Genomic DNA, 26,794 nt, shown 5'->3' on the forward strand with positions numbered 1-26,794 from the left:
CCCAACCCAGAACCAAGAGGAGAGCGGTCTTTCCAAGATGTTGGACCCAGACTGTGGAATGGACTTCTACGGACTGTGTGGAAACTATCAAACAGCAGCTAAAAACATTTTTATTCCAACATGCTCTTATATAAACTTGGGCTTTTATTCCTTATTGTACATGTTTTCCCTGATAGTTGAGCACTTTATGACCTTTTCTGTCTGTGAAGACATAAATAAACTTTTGCTTTACTGACAACATCCTTCCAAATGTTGCATTCCAGGTCCAGGATTTAATTATAAAGTATGACACACTAAAAAGTTGGAGCAGCAGAGTCTACAAAAAGCCTCCGAATTGGTTATACATTAGCGCACCAAGAATTTATCCAGCATTGATTATGCTTGCTACTTCAGGATTTGAAAATGCAATGATGATAATATGAACATTTAACTGGAAATGATCCAAACTGGACGTTTAATGAATTCTTCCGCCTGTCACGCAAAAGTTTTTACTTTGCAGAGGTAAATGAGTCGCTGTGACAACAGAATGAAACCCACACCTACAGTGCAATGTTTACTCATGGTGTTGTGTCCTACATGCAGAGAGGCAGGCAGGAGATAGTGGATCTATGCAGGCTGCAGGACAAACACACACAGGAATTATCTAAAAGAGGCACAGGAGCAGAATATCTGGACCGAAGGAGTTGAGCAACAAGAGGATCTTCTAGAGGCATGGCTACGATCGGACAAATCATTTTTTTCATGTAAGATACGCAGAAATTCGGTTCTGATAATGAAGAGAACTTTTTTCTTGAACATTTTGAAATGAGTTATCTTCACAGCTGATTCTTTATTTTTATCATGCACTATATCTAGGACTATGTCATTGTGCTAAAGTTTAGTTTTATTGTTGTGAAACTTTCTGAAGCGCAAAGACAATGAACTTTTGTTTTGAAAATATCCTTTTTAGAGGCAGTTCAAACAGATTACAGTAAATATAGGATTCTTGTTGAACATATATAAACTTAACATAATACTAATAAAATAGTGCATCAAACAAATGCAATACAATGCACTAGTTTTGAGGATTTTTTTGGTAACAAAACATCTACATTCAATAAATAAGAAAGAAAATATTGCTGATTTTTTTGTATAACCATTTTTGTACATTCCTGTAAAGTGCATGTAATTTCCTCAAGGTTCTAAAAAAACTTGTGTCTTTAAGCCACATGAAAACTGAGGGACATTTATCAGACGTCCAGTGTAACAATAAATGCCGACTGGAAAATAAAAATGTAAAAGTGATAATATCCTGAAACAAGGAGCTTTTCATCTCTCATATATAAATGGATTATTAAACCTGCTTCCTTCCAGTTTCCTGTTTGTTTTTCTCCTCATGCAGCATGGTGACCCTCAACGTCCTGTTAGCAGCCTTCATCATCCTCATCTTGTCCCTGGCCTTCTCAAGTAAGACCTGCTGACCTTTTGTTACTATTACTACCAGTAGTAGTGACACAGTCAGGCTTAGTGATAGTAGACATGCAATGGGTGTGTTCAGTATGTTCTGTGTTTTGTTTATACTGAAGAGAACCTGATCCTTGTGTGCTGAAATGACACCAGGAGCTCCAAGCATGCAACCATATATTTCTTTATGCACATTCCATATTCGGAATGGAAACGCAGCCGGTGTTGAATTGTCCTTCTGAAAAGTTTTTCCACCTTATACATCAAAGTATTGGGCACAACATATATTTTGAGCCCAAATTGTCGTCCGCAGGATCCACGTCCAAGGTGACGAGCAGCAACACCAAACCGGTCGCCAACCTCGGCGAGGACCAGATTCTCAGCTGCTACGTTTCTGCAGAGAGTCGGCCAAACAGGCTGGGTGAAGTGTCGGTCAGCTGGGAGAAAACAAATCTGGGAACGGTTTATCGGTACGAGAACGGAGCCCCGGCTCTGGATGGGCAAGCAGCGGAGTTCAAAGGCAGAACTGGGGTCATCCCTGATGCTGTGGCCACAGGTAACGCCTCTCTGCTGCTGCGGAGCGTGAGAAGCAGTGACGAGGGAGAGTACACCTGCACCGTTAGGTCCTCTGTTGGACAAGGGACAGTCAGCGTTCAGCTCCGGACGGCAGGTAACCTTTCAGTTTCCCTACGTCACTTTTTCTGTGAAAATTGTCTTGTGCGTAATAAATACGTTCCTTTTCCTGTCGCAGTCTTTTCAGCGCCCACACTAAAGTTCTCCAACAGCATCCTGACCTCTGAGGCGAGCAGCTGGTTTCCTAAACCAGATGTCAAGTGGCTGAACCAAACCGGGAGTGAACTGAGCGCAAACACAAGTTTCACTGAACGCTCACCTGGGGTTTACAGTATCCTAAGCACTCTACAGTCGGCGAAGGTCAGCGAGACCTACAGCTGCAGGATCGAAAACAACTTAGTGGTGGCGGTCACTGAAGCAACTACAACAGGTACGGTCTTGGTTGAGTCAATATGAGGGAATAAGAGCTCTTGACCGCTGAACAAAGGGAAAATTCACATCATATTTACAACTGACAAAACTCATGAAACACAGCACACTTTTACTCAAAAAATGTGGTAAAAGTTCTGGGTTTCCATTGTGCTGTATCAAGTAAACAAAACTGTTTTGTCTACATGAAGTCATTCACCCATTCATGGTGCTAAGCTACATTGTTGCCCTGAGGCAGACTGACAGAAACAAAATTCCCTTTTTCATTGGCGCTACCACGACCTTTGACCGTAAAGATACAAACACACAACGACTGAGATGGAGGGAACGAAATTTGAACCAGCAACCCACCGGGTGCAGGACAAATACGTACCTCCTGAGCCAGAGAAATGCTTCAAAACATATTTTGTTATTTCGCTTTCACATTTTGGAAAAACTCTAATCAACTTCACTTAACCGTAGGATTTATAGACTCCATCAGATACAAAGCTGGTCGAAAGTGTGCAGTTCTGTGTTCAGTGTCTAATCTCATGTGTTTTCCAGGCACTGGTGTTTTGGGAAGGACGTTCTTCACCTTCAGTGTCGCCTCAACGCAGCTTGTATCGTTTTATCTAAATATCATTACTAGTGTCATATGCATGTTTAATGCGGTATAGGTAAATGCAACCTTATTATCTTTGCTTTAAAAATGTTGTCAAATATTGTCTATGTACTGGGTACATTGAAGAACAGAGTAAGTGATGCATTTTATTTAAGTTGAAATACCAAAAGTTCAGCTGTCTGTTTTATTTATGTAATATATGTCATGGAATATTGTGCTGGTTATTAAATATATGTAAATACGTTTTTTTAATCTGCATTGTAACTGATGACAAGAAAATGATTTAGTATTAAATGTTAAGTCATACATTTTTTTAATAACCTCATTTTTTACATTCTCTTTAATTTCACAACAGGATCAGGTGGGGCTTTTACTTTGTTAAACTTGACTTAATATTGCAAATGTTTTTAAAAGTAAGATATTATTCCTGTTCCTCAGAATAATAATCTTTATTTCCAATTTTTCAATCAAGCCCAAAAGAAGTGGCAAAGCTGATTTAAAACTGTCTTTAAATCAGCAAATGTGAACAGATACCATGATTTACATGTCCCTTTTTCAAATATTTAAAATGTGTGTTTTTTTTGTTTGTTTGTTTAATTACAATATTGCATTCTTTTATTACTGCTGGAAATATTTGATGACATTGTATCAACTATAATCTGTCTGAGTCCCAGTTTGGCTTTAAAGACTCCAGGAATGTTTATGGACCTCCCCAACCGGAGCCTCCCATTGGTCCTTTGGTTGGTGGGGTGTCAAATGTCCCACTCGCCTTTGAACGCAGCTTCACCGAGGAAAAGTTTGTAAAAGTAGTTTTTGCGCCTCGTGTGAGTGAACCAGCCACTCGGAGCGACTCTCAGAGAGCAGCAGGGATGCAGGGACCAGTTTCCCCTCAACTCTGACAGCTCGGTTGAACTCGGTGGGCTTCACGGTGAGTTCTGCTGTGATTCGGGCTCAGGAAGTAGTCCCCTCAAAACCAACCATGTCCCAGACGGAGCGGACTGAAACCGCAGACAAGCCGACGGTGAGCTCGGAACCGGAACCTGGAAGTGCCTCTGTGAACCCCAGAGCAGTCTGCGGCGTGTGTAGACACTTGTACCGGGAGCCCAAGATCCTCCCCTGCCTGCACACCTTCTGCTCGGACTGCGTCGGGCAGCTGGAGCGGTTCTCTGCGCCTCCGCGGGGCCTCGTCACTGCAGCGGAAGCGGCCGAGCCGCGCCGAGACTCACTGTCGTTCACCGTGCTCTGCCCCGAGTGCGACACCGAGGTGGACATCCCTCAGTCCGGACCGGCCGGGCTCAGCACGGACCGCTTGGCGCTGGACGAGGTGTTCCTGGAGGCCCTGGTGAGCGGCGGCCCGCTGGGCTGCGACCTGTGCGGCGAGGGGAGCGCCGAGAGCCGCTGCGAGGCGTGCAGCCTGAACCTGTGCGAGTTCTGCCGCCAGGCGCACAGGTGGAGGAGGCCCTACTTTCTGCACTGATCTCCACGCGCAGCCACTCAATTAGTTTGATTTACAAAACTCCACCTGATTTGACATGATCTCTGTTTCAGTCTAAAGCCTTTCACCCCTTGAACTCTCATTTCTTTTGTTGTAAACCAACAATAGTTTACAAGAAAAGAATGTTTTCAAACTCAGAGAATAGTCAAGTTTTTACTTGTAAACATGAAAATTAATTTCAAATTTTCAGAGTTCTTTGGAAAGAAAATACTCCTTTTGGCAATTTTCCCCCTTTTTTATATATAACGGCCCTAATACTTTGTTGGACCGTCTGAATGTTCTGTTCCTTGTGCATTGTTGACCTCTTTGACCTCTGTTATTTGGCAGAATCTTTCTCTATTTTTTTACTTGCCACACATTTTGAAGAACCAAAAGGAACATTGACGAGTAGTCTCGGATGACGAGGTTACGTCTCGGACATGCAGGGTTTAATAAAACTTTACGTTTGTGGGTGAACATCCAACAGGTAGATCTGGTATTGGTGCGGATATGGAAACATTAAAGCATATAAGAGTGAAAAATATAGGATGAGTCGAGAATAATTAAAAGAAGAATTAAGAAAGTATGGTTCGGAGACACTGAGCGAGGTATTTCAACATAAGATAAATAAATTACATTTCCTGAAGAAGCGGTCTTACAAGAATTGAGTTTAAATAGATAAGGAAAATACTAGCTCATACTCCAGCACAGTATATGGCAATAATAAATCCAAACGTTGGCTGTCACCCGCTGTAAAATCCACAAACCCTAAAGGATCTGTTCTCCCTCCCACCTACAGGCGGCAGAAGCGAACCGCGTCTCATTCTGTTGAGGCCGTGACGGAGCTGAGGGCCCGCGGCCGGCTCTGCCGCCCCGTCCTCTGCTCCCTTCACCCCGGCCAGGAGCTGAGGCTCTTCTGCCAGCCCTGCGACCTGCCGGTGTGTCTGGAATGCGCCGCCACGCTGCACCGGGACCACCGCTGCCGCCCGACACACGACGTCGTCGACCGTCATGGCGACCGGATACGAGAACTGGTCAGCGCTCGCCTTCGGCCTCGTCTGGAGCGACTGGAGGACTCGCTGCAAAAGGTCCCCAAAAAGACCATCCATCCATTTTCTGACAGCCTTGACTGGGGATGAGACAGACAGGACAAACAACCACACACCTAGAATTTAGAGAGACCAATCGACCTGACAGTCATGTTGTTGGACCTTGGGAAGAACCCGGAGAACCCGGAGAGAACCCACCATGCACAGGGAGAACATGTAGACTCCATGCAGAAAGACCCCAGGCTGGGAATCGAACCCAGGACCTTCTTGCTGCAAGGCAACAATGCTACCAACTGTTCCACTGCGCAGAAAAAGACCCATTTATATGTTGTTATCCAATATCAGCTGTCCATGTAGGTTTTCATATTCAAATGTAAAACATAACTTATTATTTTCCACATTCCGATTCTCCTGCAGGTGGAAATTTCTCAAGAACATTTGGAGGTTCGAGTCGATGAAACCGCCAATCAGATTAGAGCTTTCGCGCGCCAGTACGCCAGTGCTGTGGAGGCTCACTGCTTGTCTCTGCTGCGCCGCCTAGAGGAGATCAGGGTGCAACGCAGGTAGGACATCACTGCACTCTGCTGCAGCAGTAATGAGTTTTGGACGGGGAAATGAAAACAATTCCCATATGCTCCTAAGGTCAAGGGTCAGCAACCATGACCATTCATTATTTTTATTTTACAATGTTGGAACAAATTACAAAAAGAGGAAAAAAAACTAGAAGTAAAACTGGATGTTATGCCGCTAACACTTAGCTTTGAGAGGCGGAAGTCAGAGCTCCACGCAACCAAACAATGTTCCGGCTGGAAAACTGTGCACTAAATAATAAAACATAAATTACCCAAGCTTCGAGGCAGGTCAGTTTTCCTCAAGGAACTTTAATAATCGAGGTCTTTGAATCAGTCAATGAATCGTTTCAGCCCTAGTTCACCACAATCACTTCCTCCCTCCAGAAACCACCTCCACCTGCAGAGGGCGCAGCTGCAGCAGGCCCTGCTGGACGTCAGAGGGAGCGTGGAGTTTGCGGAGCGGCTGCTGAGCTGCGGCTCTGACGCCGAGATCCTCAGCGCTAAAGGAGTGACCCTGAGAAGACTGACCAGCCTGGCGGAGAGTGGGTACGACCCCCACCCCGCGACGGTCGCCCCCGACGACGGCGTCTGTTTCCTGCCCAGGGAGCCGGCCGGAGAGGTGGAAGGTTACCCGTTGGTGGGCGTGGTCCACTCCAGGACAGTGGACGTCAGCAGGTGCACCGTTGAAGGAGAAGGTGAGCAGCTGACTTCCTTCCTGTCTCGTCTTTGTCGTGTCAGTTGGATGAAATTAAGTGTTTCTCTTAGTTAAAGTTTGCGTCTCGTGGATTTTCTGACGCCGTGCGGTTACAGTTCAGTGACGGCGTCTTTCTGACCTTCCGCCCGCCGTGGCCGCAGGTCTGCAGCAGGGTACGGCAGCTCAGCGGGGACATTTCACCCTGGTGTGTCGGGACTCCGGCGGGGAGCGGCTGGCTGGAGGAGGAGAACACGTCCTGGTCAGCATCGTCCACAAAGAGAAGAAGAACTGGTGAGTGAACATGTCTGCTCCACCGCTGATCCAGAAAGAGTAAGAAACTGAGACGTCCAGAAATTCTTTTCATAAAGTTGTGAATTTTATAAATGATTGAATTTATTATGCAAACAATATTACCATGTGAATAAAATTCAAAACGCCTTCTGTTCAAAGTAAGTTAATAAGACAGAGAAATGCACTTTTTTTTCTTTAACCTAATACAGATACTCAAGAAAAGCAAAAAAAAAAAAAACAGAAATTATTCATGTATATTTTACAGCTAACTTTCTGATTTTCTGTTATTGAAATGAGTTATTTTTGCCCCTCAGCACCGTGGAGACAGTGGTGGCAGACAACAGTGATGGAAGCTACAGCGTCTCCTACAGGCCAGAGGAAGCAGGACAGTACTCAGTGTGTGTCTGTGTCAGAGCCCAACATGTTAAGGTGCTGAACCAGTCCAGAACCAGAACACGTTCTGCTGCTGTGATATTTGTGTTTCTCTTGTTTGACTACAGTGCATGTAAAAGACTCAGATTTATGAAGCATCCTGGAATAACTGTGCGAAGGTTTCGTCCACTAGATGGCAGTGAAACACCTTCAGTCGAGCCTTAAGGCAAATGTACAACAGGGAACAAAACGGGTTCAGTTCTGCTCACAGTGTTTTCCTGCAGGGTTCTCCATTTATTCTGAATGTGCAGAGAAAGTTCAGGCAGCACAACGGGACTTTTCACTGCTGCTCCTTCTGCTCCAGCGGAGGCGCTAAAGAGGCTCGCTGTGGCTGCCCAGGAACCATGCCAGGTACGTATAAATAAAAAACCCAAAAAACAATTGCTTGCATGGTTTTCATGTAGGCGCGTTTTAGACGATTCAAAACCTCCTGCAGGAGGATTTAAAGGCTGCGGTCACGGCCACAAGGGGCATCCAGGGAAGCCCCACTGGTCCTGCTGCGGCAGCACGGCGGAGAAGTCCGAGTGTTTGCCTCAGAGCGTACTGGCTGCAGTTTCCCCTCGCGGACACCTGAGAACTGTGGAGCTCTGATGGGAAGTGGAGGTGAAACCCAGGCTGCTGGTGAACACAGAAGGCTCCAACGAGGAGAGAGCAGGATGTCAGATGGACAAATGGAGTCACATGGACCAAAATTGTCGAGACAAAAGTATTCACTGGACAATTAAAAAATTTTTTTGTTTGTTTTTTTTGAGACAATAAAACATGTTTTCAATATGCAGTCGCGGGTTTTGATATGGGCGAAATGGGCAGTCGCCCAGAGCGGCATCAGAAAATGGTGAGACGCCCAAGAACTCTTACTAAGATTGATACCACTTGTATGCATGTACAGTGGAGTCTGTTTCCCTTATTTGACGTTAAGTACTTATCTGCTTTATTTTTTAAAAAGTATCAGGTAATTGCTTGGAGAAGAGGGGCTTGCATGCATATCGATATTTCAAGCCTACAAAGTTAGGTGCAGTGGTTAGATAGAGAACGGTCAGAACAACCGTAAGCACCAATGTGCTACTGCAAGTAACTACTAATGGCACAACCCTGACATTCTTGCAATCATATGTTGAACATTTTGGCAACAACTCTCCCTGATAGTATTTATTAAAGATGTGTCTAGTCTTTTATAGACTCCATTAGAAACAAAGCTGGTTTGGGTGAGTTATCAGGTAAACTGGAGGACATAGGAGTTCATCCTGTACCTGGGCAGTGCTTAAATATCGCAACACAAATCACAATCTTTATATTAATGTCAATAGCTTAAGTTTTAAAATTCCACTCATTTTGTTATACTTACCTCACATTGTTAGTGTGAATTGTTTTTTTCATTTATCTGTTTTTTTCTGCGCAGTTTGTCATGTCAAACTTTTGTTACTGATGTGTGCCTTGTCATTCTGTTTTCTTCAAATTTTCAATAAAGACAAAAAAAAACCCAAAAACGTTTCTGCCTTTTAATTCAAAGTGTAACATGCAGCAATCTATTGTGGCCGGACTTTATTCAGCTGATTGTTAACGCTCTTTGCTCTGTACAACGGCTGCTGGAAAAGTCAAGTGTTTGGTTGTTGACTTACAATCCAGAAACCACTTGCTGCATGCTTGTTGGTTGTGCAGGAGGCTCTACTTCTGATTTTCAAAGCTGTACATCTGTATAATTGAGCATCAGTTTGTAGCAATTTTCAAATGCGAGTGTAAACGTGATGGGATGCAGCCAGAGGCAGCTTGTATTTAAAGTAATAAGTCTTAAAACAGCTCATTATGAAAGCTGAAAATAGGCAGAACTGACTAAACTCTTATTAAGAATAATTTTGTCAAAAAAAAAGTAATGGACATGTTTTGTACATATCCTGACCTGATCAAAAAGGCACAGTAAGTTGCCTTTACAATGAATCAGTGTATGTAATGAATCCATATTTGAGTTTCCCTTTTTAAAATGAATTACTGAAACTTGAAAGTTATTGACTCACAGCTGAACCTCATGAACTTTGGCATCGTCCCAAACTGCTGCCTCATCCCAGACCGTCTCTGTCCCCGACCCGAACGCCTCCCTTTGGGCTCGTGAAGCGGAAGCAGCCTAAATCAAACGTGTCCTCTGTGCGTGGTGATCACGGACGCGGCGCGGCTTTAAACATGACAGGAATCTATTAAAAACCTGACCGCACATTACTGCGCTTTATGGCGGCTGCGCTGTGCACACGGATGGCTCGCTCAGCCGCACAGGATTTATTTGTTACAAATGAAGCTGTGTGAGAAAACTTCAAACTCTGTTTATTTGGGGAATAAAGCATGTCACTGCTCACCACTGAGTTACATCCTGCCGGGGTTTCACAACGTATAAAAAGTAATCCACCTGGTCTGGGTCGGAATTAAAGCGGGGAGGACATTTGCATCGAAACACCAATAATGTTCTTTATAAATTTAAGCGATGGTCAGAACGGCGCGCTCCCTCTTCCTCCTTTTCTTCTTCTTCTCCTCCAGTTGGCCTGTGGCATCAGCGAAGAACATCACATCCTCTTTGCTCTCGATCTCCCGCTGGAGGAACTGGAGGGCGGCGCTGTTAAAGCCCAGCACATCCTGAAGCAACAGAATTAGAAAATCAAGCATGTTGCAGAGAAAATAACGACTGGTTTTGGTGCTGATCAAAACCAATCGACTTGCTCTCTATGCAGACGATATGTTGAATTATATTTTAGTTGTAAAATCGTAATCTGCCTCCGACTTCAAGGTTATGAGATATAAGGTTCTTTTTTTGAGTTAGAAAAGATGAAAACTATAAATTCAGACTTCAGTGACTGATTTTAAATTCCGGAAACTGGTCATTACCCACTAAAAAACAAATTCCTCCTGGAGGGCCTGTTATAGTTTGACTTTTTTAGACATAAAGGTTGGGAGCGTAACACCTTTGTGTCGTTAAAGGCACGACGTTTGTTGATTAAGTTCAATCTAAATTATTCACAATTACATGCTAAAATAGTCTGTATAATGTCTGTTGCTGCACTTGTTATAAAGATGTACAATAAATACAAGTAAAAGCCTGGGCTGTGTTCACCTTTCATGTCTTACAATTTTAACAAAATATCTTAAAGTTAAAAAATCAAAGGTAGTTTTATAAAACAGGAAGAGAAAAAAATCTGTAGCTTTAAAGCCACAGGATGCGTCTCTACGCAGATGACGACTTACTCTGATTTGGCAGACTTTGGAGAGCGTGTTGGTCTTCAGCTCGTCGATGACGGACACCAACATCTGGTTACTGGTGATCTGACCGAAATGGATCCTGAAAGCAAACAATCAACTGAAGCTGCAATTGCAATTAAAATGAAAATTCAGAAATATCCATTTAAAAATGTGGAACATAGCAATATTGGGGTAATACGTCGGGTTTGCTTGAACAAATATAAAGAGATTTTGTCTTCGTCTATTTTTTAAAGTGCATTTCAAAGAATCACATTTGAAACAACAAGATTCAAAATAACTTCCTCAATTTCACAAAGAGTTCAATTAAAAAAAGTTAAGTTGAAAGACCATGTCTTGGGAACTTTTTTGTATTATTTTGTTTTGTTGCTTTGTTAGCGTATTGTCTTTGGATGCCTAAAAATAAATAAACTATTAAAGAAAAACCTAAAGGCCTTCAGAAAGCCTGTTGAGCTGTAATGAAGAAAGAGATTCCAAGGATGTCTCTGAGATCGAGGCAAAGATGTCTATGTGTAGATAAAGTTAGCAATTACAACAAAACTAATTACGCCACACGTGAAATAATCGACTGTAAATTGACACATTCACTCGGCTCGGTCTTACTTGAGGAGGAAAAACAGGCAGCGGCAGACGAGCTCCACCTCCAGGCCCTGCTGGATGTAGGTGTTGAAAAGCTTCAGCAACTCAGGGACGTAAGAAAACGGCAGCACCAGCAGAGAAACCTCCAGCTCACTGGTGATCACCCACAGAAGACAAAAATCATTATAGTAAAAGGAAAAAATATAGAAAAAAGAGGGAGGAATAGTTCTGTTCAATTATTTATTTATTTTTTACCTGGATCTGACTTTTCTTATTACATCTAAAACGTAGCGGGACGGCTGCCAGAGAAAGAGCGAAATATCCAAGGTCACTGTCTGCATAAAAGAATTGTTTTTCCTTCTGCATTTAGAAATTCGCTTACAGTAACGTTTCCAAAGGCGACGAGGATGGGGTTGGCTTCAGGAGGAGGCAGCTGAAAAACGAGCCGATCAGCCGATTTTAGTGTCAGTCGTAACTCGTGTGTGAGCATCTGAGGAAACAAGTTCTCACCTCTTTCTCAGCCTTCTCACAGAAATACTTGTGCTCCTCCGACTTCCTGGCTTCTTCTCGGTAAAGCTCCAGAGCCTCCATGATTCGCTCAGCCTGCAGGCAAGTGATCCATGGTTACCGTCCCCGTTTGGCCTTGGAGGCGCTAACGGAGCAGAAGGCGACTTACAGCTTTCACCGTCTCGATGCTCTTCTTCCCAGCTGGTGCCGCCTCGCCCTCCGTCTCTCCTGGTACCTGCAGGCGGAGCGGTGTTAGTCCACGGATCGCTGCCCTCAAACAGCGACAAACTGCCTTTCTTTATGAAGCCTGACTTGAGAGAAAATCGGTGCTACGGCCCTGATTATCTTTCTGTAAATTACACTGAACACCAGGAAAAGAGAAACTGTTTTATTTAAAGTGAATATTAAATGAACTGAAACCGGATTTTCAGCTGCTTAAGCTGAAACCAGGGATGCAAGTTAATCTAAAGTTGATTTATCTCATTGTTTGGATTTATTGATTGTTGTTTCAAGGAAAGGGCTAATTTTCTCATAAAAAGCTGATGCTGCTCTGTCATGCAGCACTTTGGCTGAGTCAGCGCTACTCAGTCGATAACTTAAGGAGCTTGTTGAGAGTTTATATTTCAAAACAAAACCGCGTAACATGAATTTGTTTCCAATACTGGACTCTGTTTGGACCGTTTGTCTTTCCCACTCTGGTAAGACCCCGCCATCTTTATTACTTATCAACTGGCTCCACTTAAGGATGACCATTGGCGCCCTCTTCTGGATGGCAGCCAAACTACAGGTACAAAGAACAGGTCTAAGTTGGGTAATGAACTGGAACTAGTTTTAAACTATTAGTACTCAATTAATTGTAAGTCAACTATTAGCATCCCTTGCTATAATGTTACTTTAGCTAAGGTGAGATGGAAAAAAAAAACATATTCAAGTCAAGAAACTTAAAAACGGTGGCGCTCACCACAGGTGCGTCTCCTTTGGCCATGCTCTCTTCAAATTCAGCTTCTCTCTCCTGTAAACACAAACGGAGCGTAAACACAGACGCAGAGACGCTGACTGCTGGCCAGGCGCTCCCAGCTCACCATCTCCCGCTCCTCCTGCAGAATGATGGGCTCCCTGGTCCGCTCCCACAGACGCAGGGACTTGTCGTGAGACGCCGACACCAGGTGATCTCCGTTGGGCTGATGGCCAGACACCAGACCTCCCGATGGTGACCCTGAAACCCAAACGGAGCGGGTCAGAGTTGGGGCTGTAGGCGGAGCCGCCGCTTCGGAGGACAGGCTCACCTCCAGGGTCTGAATGAGCTCGAACTTGTCAGCGTCCCACTGCTTGATCTTCTTGTCCTTCCCAGCGGTGAAGAACAAATGAGTCTTGGGGACGAACTGGAGAAACATGACGCTGGGGAGAGCAGAGAGGACACGGGGATGAGCAAATCTCTGAAACCTGCAACGCTTCGATTAAAGACGGGACAAAAAAACGAGACGCGAAGAGCGCGGTGAGGAGAAAGAGCGCGGCGCTGTTCCAGCAAACTTATGCTTGGTTTCTTACGGCGCGTGTCGGTCCGTACCTGTCGTCATGAGCGAACAAAGATCTGTGGCAGTCGCCGAAATCCAAACCCCAGATCTTTACGTTCCTGTCTGCAGAGCCAGTGGCGATCAGAGCGCTGTCCTAGTTAAAGAAAGCAGAGTCAAGAGTCCGGCAGCGAGAGCAGGAACAGGTCAAACCGGAGAAAAGGTTAGTAATGTTCTTGCGCTAAAAGCCCTTTGATGATTGGCTGAGAGTTTGCCAGAATTTTCACCACCTGGTGATTTGGGATTCTAAGTTTTATTTCCTCTGGATTTTAACTTAACATCTGGTTGTTGTTGTTTTCTTTCCTTGCTGTGTGTCTGGCGCCACCCTCTGACCGAGGTTAACCCTGGGGCAACAAGCACTCAACCAATTAACTGGATGATAAATTGATCATTTCCACCCAGATTATTCATATTTCTGAAGGGTAATTTGGTTTATAGTCTTCATAATCCATTTTATTTATGGTTCTGGTTGTGTGTGTTCTCCATTTCTGTTTTATTTCTTGTTTTTCTTTGCGTTATATTTTGGATATTTAATATTTGTCGTAGTTCCATTGGTCAGTGTTCATCATAAAACTCAAGTTTATTGGTCTTTGAGGAGGTGCACTTGTTTTATCGATTATTGCCATTATTGATATACTACCTGAAAATGGTTTCATCACAATATTATCTCCATAAACAAAAAGACAAAGAAACAATAAAACCAGATTGCTTTCACATTCACAGCCGGAGTCACTCACATGTGTGATGTCCAAACAAAGGACAGGCAGCTTGTGTCCATACAGAGACAAGAAGAACTGAAACCGAAACAAGGACAACAGGCCGTCTGGTTGGTTAACACGATTGTCGAATCGAATGCTGGTTGATGGGATCTCTTATGGATACGAGAGATCTACCTTCAGGGTGTCCGTGTAGAAGACCTTGACGGTGCAGTCCAATAAAGAGACGGCCAGCAGTCTGTGATCAGGAGAAAGCTTCACACACAGAACGTCTTCATCCAGCTGCAGCGTGCGAGTGTGTTTCACCGTCAGACGCCTGGCAAAGAGTGACAGGAAAATCGCAGCCTTTCAAAATCGCATCAGCCAGAAAAACTGCAACAGGTGCAAAAAGCCTGCTGATCACAAAATATCTTCTCTGGTTATCTTTAATTCCGTTACTTTATTTATTCTTTGTTCTGACACGTTTTTTCTTCTCTTTCTGGGTGGGAAAGAGAGCCTTTAATAAACAAGGAATACAAGGAAAACATGCTAATAATAATAATAACAATTATTATTATATTAATATGATAATAATTTATAATAATAATTATTATTATATTTATAATAATAATAAGATCAATCCAAGATTAAAAGTCAAAAAACTATCCTAACCTAGGATCTGTTCTGTGTTTTGTCTTTGTCTTCAATGTATCCATTTTAATTTGTACAGCTTTATTTTATTGTTTGTTCTTGTATCTAAGTGGTTATTATGTAGGTCAATACCTGTTTGCTAGTCTGCAATGTTTGGTTTTTATGCACCGATTTATATATTTTTTAAAAAGAACCTAATCTGCTAATTCCACGTTTGGCCGAACCCAATTAATTTTTCTGGACCAAAAAATAAAATGTAAAAAAAAAATGGCAACAATAGAATAACTATTGGTAATTGAGGATGTGCAGAAAATGACCTGGTGAAGTGGATCCTTAAAAAAAATTTAAAAAACAAACAAAAACATTTGAGACCCTTAAATTGTTTTGTGCAAAGTGTATTGATAGTGTCTTGTTGTTCAACATGGAACTCACTTCTGGTCCGTTCCTTTGTCTTTGACGAGCTCAAACTCCCAGAACTTTACCGTCTTATCAGCACTTCCAGAGATAATTCCCCTCTGCGAGACACAAGGAAAAACCAAACCACAGTAAGTTACTATCAATTAATCCGGACTCGTACGGTGGAGCCCGTCCCAGAGTTCTCGCGGTGGTCCGGTTCACCTGATCCGGTGCCAGGCACAGTGACCACACAGCTCCACTGTGGGCGTCCACAGTTTCCAGAAGGCTTCCTGAGGCCAGGTCAAAGATCAGCAGCTTCCCATTCTGACGTGAGAAGAAGAGAATCGCAGAGTTGAAGGAAAGGGACAAACTTTGGGGACGCCTTGACGCTGGACACGACCCACATGGACTTCAAATACCTTCGATCCCAGGATTATCTGTCTGTCTCCGGGCACAAAGAGGGAGCAGAGCGCGTATTCACACGCCATGGTGCGAATCACCTGCAGCGTTGACCTGAGACACGCACAAGAACCTCCGGTTTAGGGCAGAAACCGTTAATCAAACTAATCGTGACTAATCAATTAGTTGAATGATTGTCAACTAATCGATTGATCACTTGGTTATACAGACTCAGAAAAGTCAATTTGCTAAAAAAACAACTCTTTTACTGTATTTAAAATGTATTAATGGTGCATCCCTCACATTAAAAAAAGGTAGGGATGCACGGTAAATCGTCAATACCATTGGTATTGACGATATTAGTCATTTTTTAGCATATTCAATAAACCAATCTGGGCCGATATGAACAACTGACATTTTGTTCATCTTGTTGCCAATGTTTCTTATCAGATTAATCAATTATTCTGACGATTAATCAATGTAACTTTAAAAAAAAAAAGATTAATTGATCATTCTGACAATATATAACATTTTTAAAAGTTGGCAAGAAGTTGGCAATAATCAATTATGACAATTAATCGTTAATTATTTAGAAGACCGATTCATAGAGATCAGAACTAGTTCCCGGGTTTTGCTTTCCGGTCGGCGCCGTCACCTGTTCCAGACTTTGACCGTGTCTCCGGAGGCCGACAGGACGGCCAGGTTGTCGGAGCTGAAGGCCAGCGTGCGAACGTCGGTGCGGTGCCCGCCCAGCGTGAGTCGGGCCGTCTTATTAGCCGCCGGGTTCTTGTCGGCGGTCTTCAGGCTGTAGGTCTCAACGGTGTTGTTCTGAAGCAGCAGCGCCACCTTCAGCTCTCCGCCGGCACACGACAGGACGTCCACCCACCTGAGGGGAAAATACGGACATAACCGTAGCAATAAACGTGTAAATCCTGTCTAAACGTTGTGATCTCCTCTCTTTGTGTCTCACCTGATCTTTGCAGAAGCCTTGATGTTCGTCAGTCTAATGATCTCGTCCTTCAGCATTCTCTCCACCACCGGCTCTGCTGTCTGATCGCCTGCATCTCCCTGCGTTCTGCAGCAGGGGGCAGCAGCACACCAACAATCAGATTCTGATCTCAGACATCACATCCAAACTCACAGAAACTGACAGCAGCTTTAGGGCAAATAACAAGATGAAAGGTTGGTGAGAGTACAACAAAGTCCACAACTTTAATAATAAATCCTTTAACTACTTGTACATCAGTGTTATTTTGGTTAAACTGTATTATAGGAGGTAAGATAAAGCAGTAAAGTGTCTAGTTTTCCAATTATAAAATACCAAGCTCTGCATCTAAATCATCCTGTTGTTTTGATACAGGATTATTTATCTGCCCAGGACTGTGCGTCACATCAATGGGTTTGTCTGTGCAGAAATGTGTGAATTATCTCCTATGAAGTTGTCTGCGGATGTACCTCAGGGATCCATCCTCACATCCCTTCAGATTCCACTTGTGTTTTAATCGTAGCAATCACATTTGTACCTTGATACTGTAATTTATACACATTGTTGATGCTCACTGAAAAATTATTTGGGTTAGCTTGTATTTATTGTAAAAGTCTGGAACTCCTTTTTTTGGCCGGGCACTTATTATTTAAATCTATCCATTATCTATATCTGCTTGTCCCTGAAGAGACAATGGAGAGCTGTAACCTAAACAATATCTTAGACGTAATGTTAAAGTCTAAAATTAATCCATCAGCATCATCTGAGTTCCAGTCTTCTGACGTTAAACTTCCACGTATTTATTGAGAGTTTTTGCTTTTTCCCCAAATACAAACTGGATGTCTGAAGTTAAACTGATGGTACAAACAGAAACATGTCTGATCTGAGCTCACTTGGCTGCTTTCTTCTTGGCTTTCTTCAGCTTCTTGTTCATTTTTCTCTGCACTTCCTCCTCAGACAGCACCGTGAACACTTCCAGTACCGCGTCGTTTCCCTGGTCCAGAAGGGAGAGACGCATTGGTCATTGTTGACGCAGAAAATGTAGACCGGAAACACGCCAAGTGATGTCACAAGAAAGGGACGAAGCCAAGTGATGAAAGACAGGAAGATCAAAAAGAGAGGGAGGCTGGAAGGAAGGAAGGACAGAATGGAACAAAAAGTCTTTAAAAGAAGAAGGACAGAAGGAAGGATGGCAGTGAGGAAAGACAGACGGGCTCAATGAAGAAGGGAAGTAAGAGACAGTGCAGGAAGGAATGAGATACGATCAAACGAAATGAGAAAGGAAAGAAGTAATGTCGGGGACACGTCTGCATGAAAACAGAAATCTTTTTCCATTCCTTTTTTCACTTTTCCAGATGGGGATAATATTGAAATCAAATAATATGATGTAAAAATTAAATGAAAGACATTCTTAAAGTTTTTTTTTAAAGACATTGTTAAGAAGAGCGTAACATTTTATTAAAACCAGAGAAGAGAGGATTAATTTGTTAAAAAAGAAAGAACATGATGTGTCCATTCGGAGGAGAGCAGCAGCTTCCAGAGAATCCTTCACTCACGTGGCAGGCGATGACTCTGGCCTTGGAATCTGCTGTCAGCGACACGACCCGATCTCTGGCTTCTCTCAGGATGGAGCCGGCCTTCTTACAGCTCAGGATGCGCTGACGAGGAGACCGGAGCAAGACGGCACAATTACAGGCACGCAAACAACAACAACAGCTTCCTGTGTTGAAGCCACGGGAACATTTAGGTATCTGACGTATAATGCCATCGGATGGACTCACTTTCACATATTTGACCAGTATCAAGTATTTTCACTTCCGATACCGATATCTGAGGCTTAGTGTTGGCCGATACCAATCCGATAAAGAAAAGCAGAGCTGCATTGACTTAAAACATTTTTCTCTCTTTCTTTTTTTTTACGCAGGCATAAATGTACTGAATTACACATTTATGTGATACCTGTGTATTGGTGCAGCTTCACAAACTGGATCAAACATCTCTCAATCAGAGAAATTATAACAATGCAATGTTGACTACCTTTGGTCAAACATGTAAAAAAAATCAAATGAATAAATAGTAATAATAATAATAATAATAATAATAAAACATGAGATCAATCAAAGCACAACACGTAGAATTAGACTGAGTAGATCTGCCCTTGTGGTTCAGGTGCTTTGTGACCAATACCCAATCTAGACTTTTTTTCCAACATGTGGAGCGATGCAGATATTAATATTGGATCAGTGCACGTTTATTTTTCACATTAAGAAAAAAGTTAGTTATGTGAATATTTCCTTCCTGTGTATTTGAGAAGGATTTCCTGGGACAAATGGACTAAATGTACCTCCTCCACGCTCTCCACCTCCTCCTCTTCTTTACCATCGTCATCCTCATCGTCTTCCAGCAGAGTTTTCCCCTTCTTCACTCTGGGCTCACCCTCAGCCTTTCCCTAAGCGGGACGTAAAGAGACGGAATGAGCGGATGAGAAACGAGGCTAATGAGCTGTCAAACAGCGCTCTGTCGGTTCTGGTTCGCTTATGAGTCGACTAAAACGTGGCATCTTCAAAGAGAAGACGGGTCCAAAACACGTCCCAGCTGCAGAGGCTCTGAGAAAAGATCCAGAGTGCTGTTTTTCCTCCTCAGCAGTCAAACAGTGGAAGGCTGTGTTCGTATCTGTTTCTAGGGATAAAACCTCACCTCCTCCAGGCGGCGGATGTCCCAGGCGCGGAGCTCGCTGTCGGCCGACCCCGTCAGCAGCCTGTTGTCGCAGTCCAACAGAACCATTCCCCACACCTGAGAGGAAGTCCACACCGTTACGCTCACTCAGTGTTCAGGGATAACACAACAGAGCCTCACCAACTAGATCCAGCTAGGATCGGTTAACGGTAATTGTTAATTCATGCCTTCAATCAGACGCTTACATAAATTTCTTGAGTATTTTGGCTGCATTGCCTAGTTTGACCCATTTGGGTCCAAGCCTTTAGTTCAGCTCTGATGTCTTATGATGACATTCTTCCCCCATGATGCCGTCTGCTTTCTGCAGCAAACACAACGACGCTGCTAACCCCAAACTTCACACTAAGGACGATGCGCTCAGACTTGCCAGTTTCTTCTTTCCGCCACTGAAATGATCGTTAAGGCTAAATTTAAGTTCAGTGTTTTGTGTGTGCAGTTCCAAAACACAATTCAGTTTTTCTGCCGTTTTTGTAGTGACGGCTTCTTCCTCTCAGAGCGGCTTTTCAGCCTATGTCTGTACACCAGCAATTTCACTGTGGATAATCTCTCACCAGCTTCCGCTAATATCTTCTCAATGTATTTTAGGGCCAATTTGCACATTTCATACCACGGCATGATGGCGTGACATTCACACGTTATTCATGCTTAAACTATAACTCAAGACGTGAACACTGGGATCTTCATGCATCTGGAAATTGTTACCAAAGACGATCCAGATTCCTCTTCCTGATATTTGAGCTGCTTTTTCCTTCGTACTTCTCTGATGTCACACAATGGAAGCAGTGCGTTTAAGTTGTTGCCGCCATTGAAGTTGAATATTGTGAATTAATCTACCAGAAGCTAGAAGCTTTGGCAAAATGTTTACTTCCTACTTCGAAGAAAGTAACAGAAAAACCTCTCTGGGAAAAATGAACCGTCGACTAATTTCTGTTAACACAAACTTTTCTTGTCTCTCTTGTACAACGCAAGTTATATTAATGTTACTATAAGGTGAAATTTTTAAGATTAAATAGTGGATGCAGTAGAAAAAGCGCTCACCTCGCTGCGATGGCCCACCAAGGTCTTAAAGCAGTGCTGCGTGTCCAGGTCCCACCACTTCACAAAGCTGTCCTTGGAGCTGGATGGCAGCACAGGACACACAGAAACACAGTTTGACAAATACCGGCGCACTTATTGTGACAAACTCCTTATAAGACTTTTGATTTTATCGATAGAAATTGATGCATTTCAATCAACGACGCTTTAGAAACTACTGCAGGGAAAACCTGCTGAGCCCGGTGGTCAGTCATCCAGCAGGCTGCTGTGTTTTTGAGTTAAAAAATGTTGAAAATTGACAGGAAATTTGAAAATAATACAATAATTATTTGTAAATGTGTTATTGTAAGACATTAACAAAACCCAAACAGCAACTTTAAGATCTTAGAAAAAACAAACAAAAAACACCAAAGGGAGAATAAGATTTTTTTTTTCTATTCTTTTCTAAAGAATCAATTTCTTTCAATTATTCAATTATTGATAACTGTAATTCTAACTGGACAAAGTCAATAAGACTTTTATACGTTTACAGAACAAACTCCAACAGTTGTTTAAGCTCAGATTGACCAATGGAAGACGTTTTGTTCCACCCGCAGCAGCAGCAGGAGCTAATGGCCGTTACCTTGAGACCAGGAGGTTCTTGTCTTTAAGGAACAAGGCCTGCGTGATGACGTCCTTATGTCCCCTCAGCCGATACAGTCCACACTCGTTGATGATGTCCCACACGATCACATCTGTGTCCTGAAGAGGCAAACAGGAAGCAGAGAGAAACGCTGCAACCAATCAGCGAGAACCAGAATTCGACCTGGCAGTGCAATTAAACGATTGCTGTGACTTGAGAAAGTCTTCTTGGACGTCTTCGCATGTCGTCATGTTACAGCCACAGACCTTCCTGCGTTTCATTAGGGCTTCGTGGGACAGACCAACACAAAGTGCCTGGGAAATGGAAGTGTAACGATTCTGCTCTGAAAGTCGACTTCTGTGAACAGCATATCTAACATATTACCAAAGAAGGCCACACAAATTAAATAACAAAGTTACTGTTGTTCAACTGCAACATGCATTAACATTAAGGTCCTTTTAATAGGCCTGAACTAAAAATATGTCCAACTTAACCTTCCTTATGTATCTTTCTTTTGCCTTTTCTCTCCCTCTACTTTGTACAGTGGCTCTCTTCACAGGTAGGCGGTGGCAGTATTGGTTTTCCAAAAGAGTAAATTTTGACATTTCATGAGATTTACATTCATTTCAAGCTGATTATGATTATTACAGAGACTTCATCATTCGTTTCATTTTCTGTTTCTGTTGTTTTGTTTATTTATTTAGGATATTACAAATGTCTTCCAGTTCCAGCGTTAAATGTTCAACGCAAATTTAATGTTTATTGATCTTTCAGAACGTTTCCTTGCATTATTACACCATCATATCACCTGAAAATGGTCTCAAACAGCAATATTATTTATCCCAAGAACTTTTGGGACAATTCATCGTCCAGCAACATTTGCTAATGTGACAGGCCTGAGCATACGTCTGCAAATCTAGGATGTATTTACATATATGTTTATATATTATACGTTTTACATAGATTTAGCATAAATTAAAGAAGAAGAAACTTTGTTCTGAAGGTGTGTCGGCTTTTGTTTTTTGCCGTGACAGTGCAAAAAAAAAAAAACATGCAAACATCACTAGATCAAATAAAAACAAGTCACTGTAGCTCTGGGAACTCCGCCCAGTCTTTGTGATGACCCGTCAGGGTAAATTACCATGGAATTTGACAAAATGCGACTAAAAATGTCAAGTGTGTGACTCCTCTGCAGCCTTCTGGTGTTAATCGTGTCAACGTTACCTTGGAGCCGGTGACGAGTCGCGCCCCCAGAGCGTCGTAGTTCATCACCGTGACACCGGACTTGTGACCGTTGAAGGAAACATTGCTCTCCCCGCTCAGCAGGTTGAAGATCCGCACCATGCCATCCTCGTAACCCACGGCGATGTGAACGCCGTCCGGAGACGGGCAGAGGAAGCTCACCTCGTGTTTCTGGCCCTGCAGGATCAGGACCTGGGCAAGAGAGACGGCAAATTCTGCCTGAGTCGGCTGCGGACAATTCGCCAAAGCCGAGCAAGCCACCGCCCTGAAGTCTCACCTTCTCTCCTTTTCGGACGTCCCAGACGAAGACATGTTCGCACGCGGCCACGGCAACGTAGCGGCCCTTCTCCCCGCCACGAAGCGTGACGTAGGCGATGTTGGCCCGCTGGCTGCCGATGACGCCGAACACGGCGCTGGCGGCATAGCGCAGGTACTGTTTGGTCAAACCCATGACCAGCAGCCGGAGGTGCTGGATCCTGCAGCACAGCAACACAGGAATCTTTATTTACTCACAGTCCAAAGACAACGACTCGATCAGATCAGCATGGCTTCCACTGGTGGGTAACATTAATGTTCTAACACATTAATGGGATCTGAACTAAAGCTAAGAAATACAACAAAAGAGCACTGTTCAATCCATTGTTCAAAAAAAATAAATAAAGGAACCTTATGGCAAAGATGGCCACCCCATTAAACTGACAGGACAATACAAAAACATGCCACACTATTCAGATAGTGCAACTTAAACAATGAAGTTTAGCTGATGGTGGCAACATGACGCTTTGCTGTGGGAAGGTTAGAAAACCTTCAAGGGTCTGAATACTCACTGGAAGCAATTTTCTAAATTTCCTGGAAACATTTCAAATGTTTGTATTTTGCAATTACGGTGTCACTAACATGTTTTAGGAGCTCTATTGTGGCTTTTAATATAAATAACCCACAACATAAACGTTCAAACTCCCTAATGTAAAACACACGTGTTTTGCTTCACATGCTGAATCCTGTCCGTGGAAACTATTCCTCCACTGAGCGTCTCATGCTTTACAGTTCGGGCTTTTCCTGCTTTCACATATTTATTTTTTACGTACATTTCTGTACATGATTTCAGTCGCCATGGTAAAGGGGTGGGGGAGGCTTGTTTTGTTTCATTGGGTGTGGAGTTGAGTTTGAGCTTTTCCTCGCTTAAAACAACCAAAGGCCCGTTAAACTCCGCTCACGCAAATTGCACAGAGTACTATGAATCGAGTGCACTCTTGCCGAGCCGCCTGCGCTTCTATACGCACGTGGCTGTGTTCAGTTTAAATGAGCTTATTATAGACTACAGAAACGTATAATTATGTATTTTGAAGCGTCAGACAACATTAATCTCTCGCTACAGTACTCTTTCGACGTGTCAGTCTGTGTTCTTACCTTTGAAATGTGGCGCAGAGCTGCTAACTTGTGTTTTCTTCCTCGACCCGCTGTGTCTGAGTCAGACCTGACGCATCGATCCCAGATCGATTTAAAAACCTCTTAATGATGATTTTAAGAACCACTCCTTTATTTTCCTGGTACAGTAATTACACACGAATAGTACAGTACATGATGACATATGATTCTAGACATACTTTGATGCAGAAATGACCGTATTCGTGTTTACTTTTATGGTTGTCGATTACGCTCAATCTGTTGCTTTTGCCTGCGACACCAGGACAAACTTCATGACGTTACCGTTGTGAGAAAAGAAAGGAAATATTTATCGCATGCTAGTTTTTGAGGACATGTTTTATTTGTGAGTAGTTCTTGGCTTGGATTCGCAGCTATGCTGTGCAGAAAGTTTCCCAACAAGTTCCAGTACAACTACAACGGAAGTGCTTGTGTGTACCAGTCAGCTGATTCACAAAGACGAACAAACGAGTCAAACACACGACAAATAATGCAATCTGTACCGGAAAAGTGTTGGTAATGTGAACAAAATAAAACAGCGTTGATCAGCTATCAATTTGTCACAAAATTCATGTCAATCCACACCCTGTCAGCAATTTCCTATTAATCTCTGTTGCCCTACGTGTCATCTTCTCCCGTTCCTTAATCCAATTTATATGTTTCTTTCCTGAGGTACCTGGGGAAAAAAATCTAACAGAAATCTTTTGCTGCATACTGCATACTTCTTTCTTCATATTTATCTGCTTGGTAATATCTCCAGATATGAAGAGTCATAATTCAAGAATGAATTATGACCCAAATGCTTTTAAGGGACAAGTTAAAGAAATTCAGCTGACACACTGAAAAGTTTTTTTTAATTAAGCCGAATGCAGTTAAAAGTAGCAAATTAAATGTTATAAATGACATTTCTGTAGAAATTACATGTTACAATAATTTAGCAGTATAAGAAATAGCTTTATTACAAAAATAACATTATCTTTTTCTGCTTCCCCACAACCCTTGATTTTCCATATATTTTCCATACAGAAAATATATTTGTTGAAAATGCATTTCAACATAAATTTATTTTCCGTCTATATTTTTTAAATATATAGACGGAAAATACATTTATAATGACAAATTTCACAGGGGAAATTTTAAAAAAATGGCTGAAAAACAAAAATGAAAACAAACTCACTGATTCTAATTTGCTATTTGACCACTTTTAGTTTGAAATTCCCCAATCGGGTGTTTCTGGTACGCTGCGGCTTCGACGTACGTCGTTGCGTCATTGTGCTACTGACATGTTTGCTAACTGAGTGGACCATGGTGATGGGGACTTTATAGCTCAGTTTCTCTTGCTGTTGGAGTCAATTTCTTGAATAAAATGACGACTCAACGTAAAAACAATCCCGCCTGAGCTTTGAAGGTATTGGTTCAATATTTCTACGTGTTCTTATTTTAAATAGTTCTTTATCGTGGACGCGGTTGGTAGGTGTTTGCTGATTCAGCTGGACAGCAATGCTAAATGTTTCAGAAATACTGCTCTTCATCTCTTAACAATTAGGTGTAAACTACAGCATTTTGAGACAGTTATTTAATTCATGATTTTTTTTTTACTAATAGAGATAATTTCTGATTGGTTTATTTATTTCGAGGCCTGCTCTCTCAAAAATGAATTACAGAAAATGGACCTATAATCTTGTAGAAATTTAAGTATACATTACTCGTCCAGTTTTTCTCCATTCTTCTTCGCATCATAACAGCTCAATCTCCGTCAGGCTGAAGGAAAAGCTTCTTTCAAATCCGTTTTCAGATCCTCAGTTGGGTCTGTGGTCTGTGATCGATGCCATCATACATCAGCTCTGTTTAGGTTGTTTTTCTGATTAAAAAAAAGAAAAAATGTGAACCTCCACCGCTGACACAAATCATCTGTGAACTGTCAAGTGAGACTAATCAACCCAGCAGCAAATGTTTTTGTTCTGTGGGAGGAAGCCGGAGTACCCAGAGAGAATCAGGCGTGCACAGGGTGAAGCCACACCCACAGCATGACTATTTTTTGTTGTCTTATAATAATCGGACTTGACAGAAACTGAAAATAGTTCCTGATTTCCCAGCAACAAAGTGTGCATCTTTCTCCTCCTCCATTGTTTACGTTTCTGATCAGCTCATGAATGTAGAAATGGCAGTCACTCCCCATGACGGGCAGAGGAAGTAAAATTACTAAAGAAAATAGTAATGTTCAGGATTTGGATTTGGACTCTTAGATTACTGGATTTGGAATAGTAAGGTGTTAGATTACTCGTTACTGAAAGAAGTGGTCAGATAAGACAAAATGAGGAGGTGGCACAGATGTGTACATGTAGAATTATTTTGAATACAATTGCTCCTTTGTTTCATGCTTCACTGCAACAAAAGGGTGAAGATCTTTGTTTTTGTAAAGTAAGGATTACCTGCTGGAAGGAAATTATTTTGTTGTTACAAAGACATTCAAAAGTTGTTGTTTGTTTTCTGAAATCCTATTTATAGTTTCCAGACAATAGAAACACGAAATCATGCATAAATTACTACATATATATTTTTTTGTACTGTTATAACCATAAAACAATCTCACCTTCAGTTCAATGTGGAGACACATTGTTGATGTAATCATTATAAAACAGCTTACAATGAAGTCTTGGGAAAGATCAAGGTGATGTTCAAAGGTGGCGGAGCGTTGTTGTTGTTGTTAACAGCTGCTGAAAGTAACTAAAAACGTTTCTTTTAATGTAACTTTGTTACTTTTCAAATCAAATAATCAGTAAACAAAGTTACTTTTTCGAGGAGTAATCAGTAATCTGATTAAAGTTACTTTCTCAAAGTAACTTTGCCATCACTGGTCTTAACACAGCAGATCACATTCTTCCAATTGCTTCAAGCTTCTCTTTTATCACTTTAATTAAGGGACTTTGATGTTAAACAAAACAGACATGTGGTTCATAAGTCACTGAGCGGCCTGGTTTGCGCTTTTGTGACGGCTCCGTGTGCTTTGCAGCTCCTGTGAGACGCCGTGCAAGCTTCTAGCGGCGGTCGGTGGGATGGATCCTCTGGGGGCTCGCTCCCAGTTTGTGGATATCCAGTCCCTTCCGGTGTGGCAACAGCAGCTGAGTGAGGAAGCCAAGGAGACGCCGCTGGACC

The 26,794-nt window shown here is 42.5% G+C and overlaps 4 protein-coding genes across 4 annotated transcripts in view; 3 read left to right on the top strand and 1 right to left on the bottom strand.

Moving 5' to 3' along the window:
- Positions 1–660: 660 nt before the first annotated feature.
- vtcn1 (V-set domain containing T cell activation inhibitor 1) lies at positions 661–3,258 on the top strand. The gene is made up of 5 exons (XM_055032183.1): positions 661–743; positions 1,382–1,446; positions 1,757–2,113; positions 2,195–2,446; positions 2,989–3,258. Exons 1-5 carry the CDS (start codon positions 712–714, stop codon positions 3,099–3,101), a joined length of 819 nt encoding a protein of 272 aa, XP_054888158.1. The 5' UTR covers positions 661–711; the 3' UTR covers positions 3,102–3,258.
- A 142-nt stretch (positions 3,259–3,400) lies between these two features.
- trim45 (tripartite motif containing 45) lies at positions 3,401–9,028 on the top strand. The gene is made up of 8 exons (XM_055032177.1): positions 3,401–4,495; positions 5,320–5,608; positions 5,987–6,132; positions 6,526–6,836; positions 6,997–7,126; positions 7,441–7,555; positions 7,783–7,909; positions 7,995–9,028. Exons 1-8 carry the CDS (start codon positions 4,026–4,028, stop codon positions 8,147–8,149), a joined length of 1,743 nt encoding a protein of 580 aa, XP_054888152.1. The 5' UTR covers positions 3,401–4,025; the 3' UTR covers positions 8,150–9,028.
- Positions 9,029–9,854: 826 nt separating this feature from the next.
- On the bottom strand, positions 9,855–23,721 carry wdr3 (WD repeat domain 3). Its single transcript, XM_055032176.1, is given in 28 exon segments — positions 9,855–10,177; positions 10,784–10,877; positions 11,399–11,527; positions 11,630–11,673; positions 11,757–11,807; positions 11,885–11,977; positions 12,051–12,116; positions 12,843–12,893; positions 12,964–13,058; positions 13,061–13,097; positions 13,168–13,279; positions 13,449–13,549; positions 14,190–14,246; positions 14,346–14,484; positions 15,231–15,313; positions 15,417–15,518; positions 15,614–15,707; positions 16,249–16,479; positions 16,564–16,668; positions 17,472–17,572; positions 18,135–18,236; positions 18,923–19,027; positions 19,276–19,371; positions 20,353–20,431; positions 20,972–21,090; positions 22,196–22,405; positions 22,491–22,689; positions 23,624–23,721. Coding segments are annotated over 27 exon segments (2,826 nt in total). The 5' UTR covers positions 22,665–22,689; positions 23,624–23,721; the 3' UTR covers positions 9,855–10,021.
- A 1,191-nt stretch (positions 23,722–24,912) lies between these two features.
- The window catches only part of gdap2 (ganglioside induced differentiation associated protein 2), a 30,213-nt gene continuing 28,331 nt past the window's right edge, over positions 24,913–26,794 (top strand). The window contains 2 exon segments of the mRNA XM_055032178.1: positions 24,913–25,046; positions 26,652–26,794. Coding sequence (XP_054888153.1) covers positions 26,695–26,794 — 100 coding nt within the window. The 5' untranslated portion in view covers positions 24,913–25,046; positions 26,652–26,694.

The sequence above is a fragment of the Poeciliopsis prolifica genome, unplaced genomic scaffold (assembly GCF_027474105.1).
Source record: "Poeciliopsis prolifica strain line A6 unplaced genomic scaffold, Auburn_PproV2 SCAFFOLD007, whole genome shotgun sequence".
In the NCBI taxonomy this organism is placed as follows: domain Eukaryota; kingdom Metazoa; phylum Chordata; class Actinopteri; order Cyprinodontiformes; family Poeciliidae; genus Poeciliopsis; species Poeciliopsis prolifica.

Excerpts from the sequence above, each read along its gene's own strand:
- vtcn1 (XM_055032183.1), top strand. The coding sequence starts at position 712 with ATGGCTACGATCGGACAAATCATTTTTTTCAT. Across the intron at positions 744-1,381 it reads GGACAAATCATTTTTTTCAT|CATGGTGACCCTCAACGTCC; the intron begins GTAAGATACGCA and ends CTCCTCATGCAG. Across the intron at positions 2,114-2,194 it reads CGTTCAGCTCCGGACGGCAG|TCTTTTCAGCGCCCACACTA; the intron begins GTAACCTTTCAG and ends TTCCTGTCGCAG.
- trim45 (XM_055032177.1), top strand. The coding sequence starts at position 4,026 with ATGTCCCAGACGGAGCGGACTGAAACCGCAGACAAGCCGACGGTGAGC. Across the intron at positions 5,609-5,986 it reads TGGAGGACTCGCTGCAAAAG|GTGGAAATTTCTCAAGAACA; the intron begins GTCCCCAAAAAG and ends ATTCTCCTGCAG. Across the intron at positions 7,127-7,440 it reads CACAAAGAGAAGAAGAACTG|CACCGTGGAGACAGTGGTGG; the intron begins GTGAGTGAACAT and ends TTTGCCCCTCAG.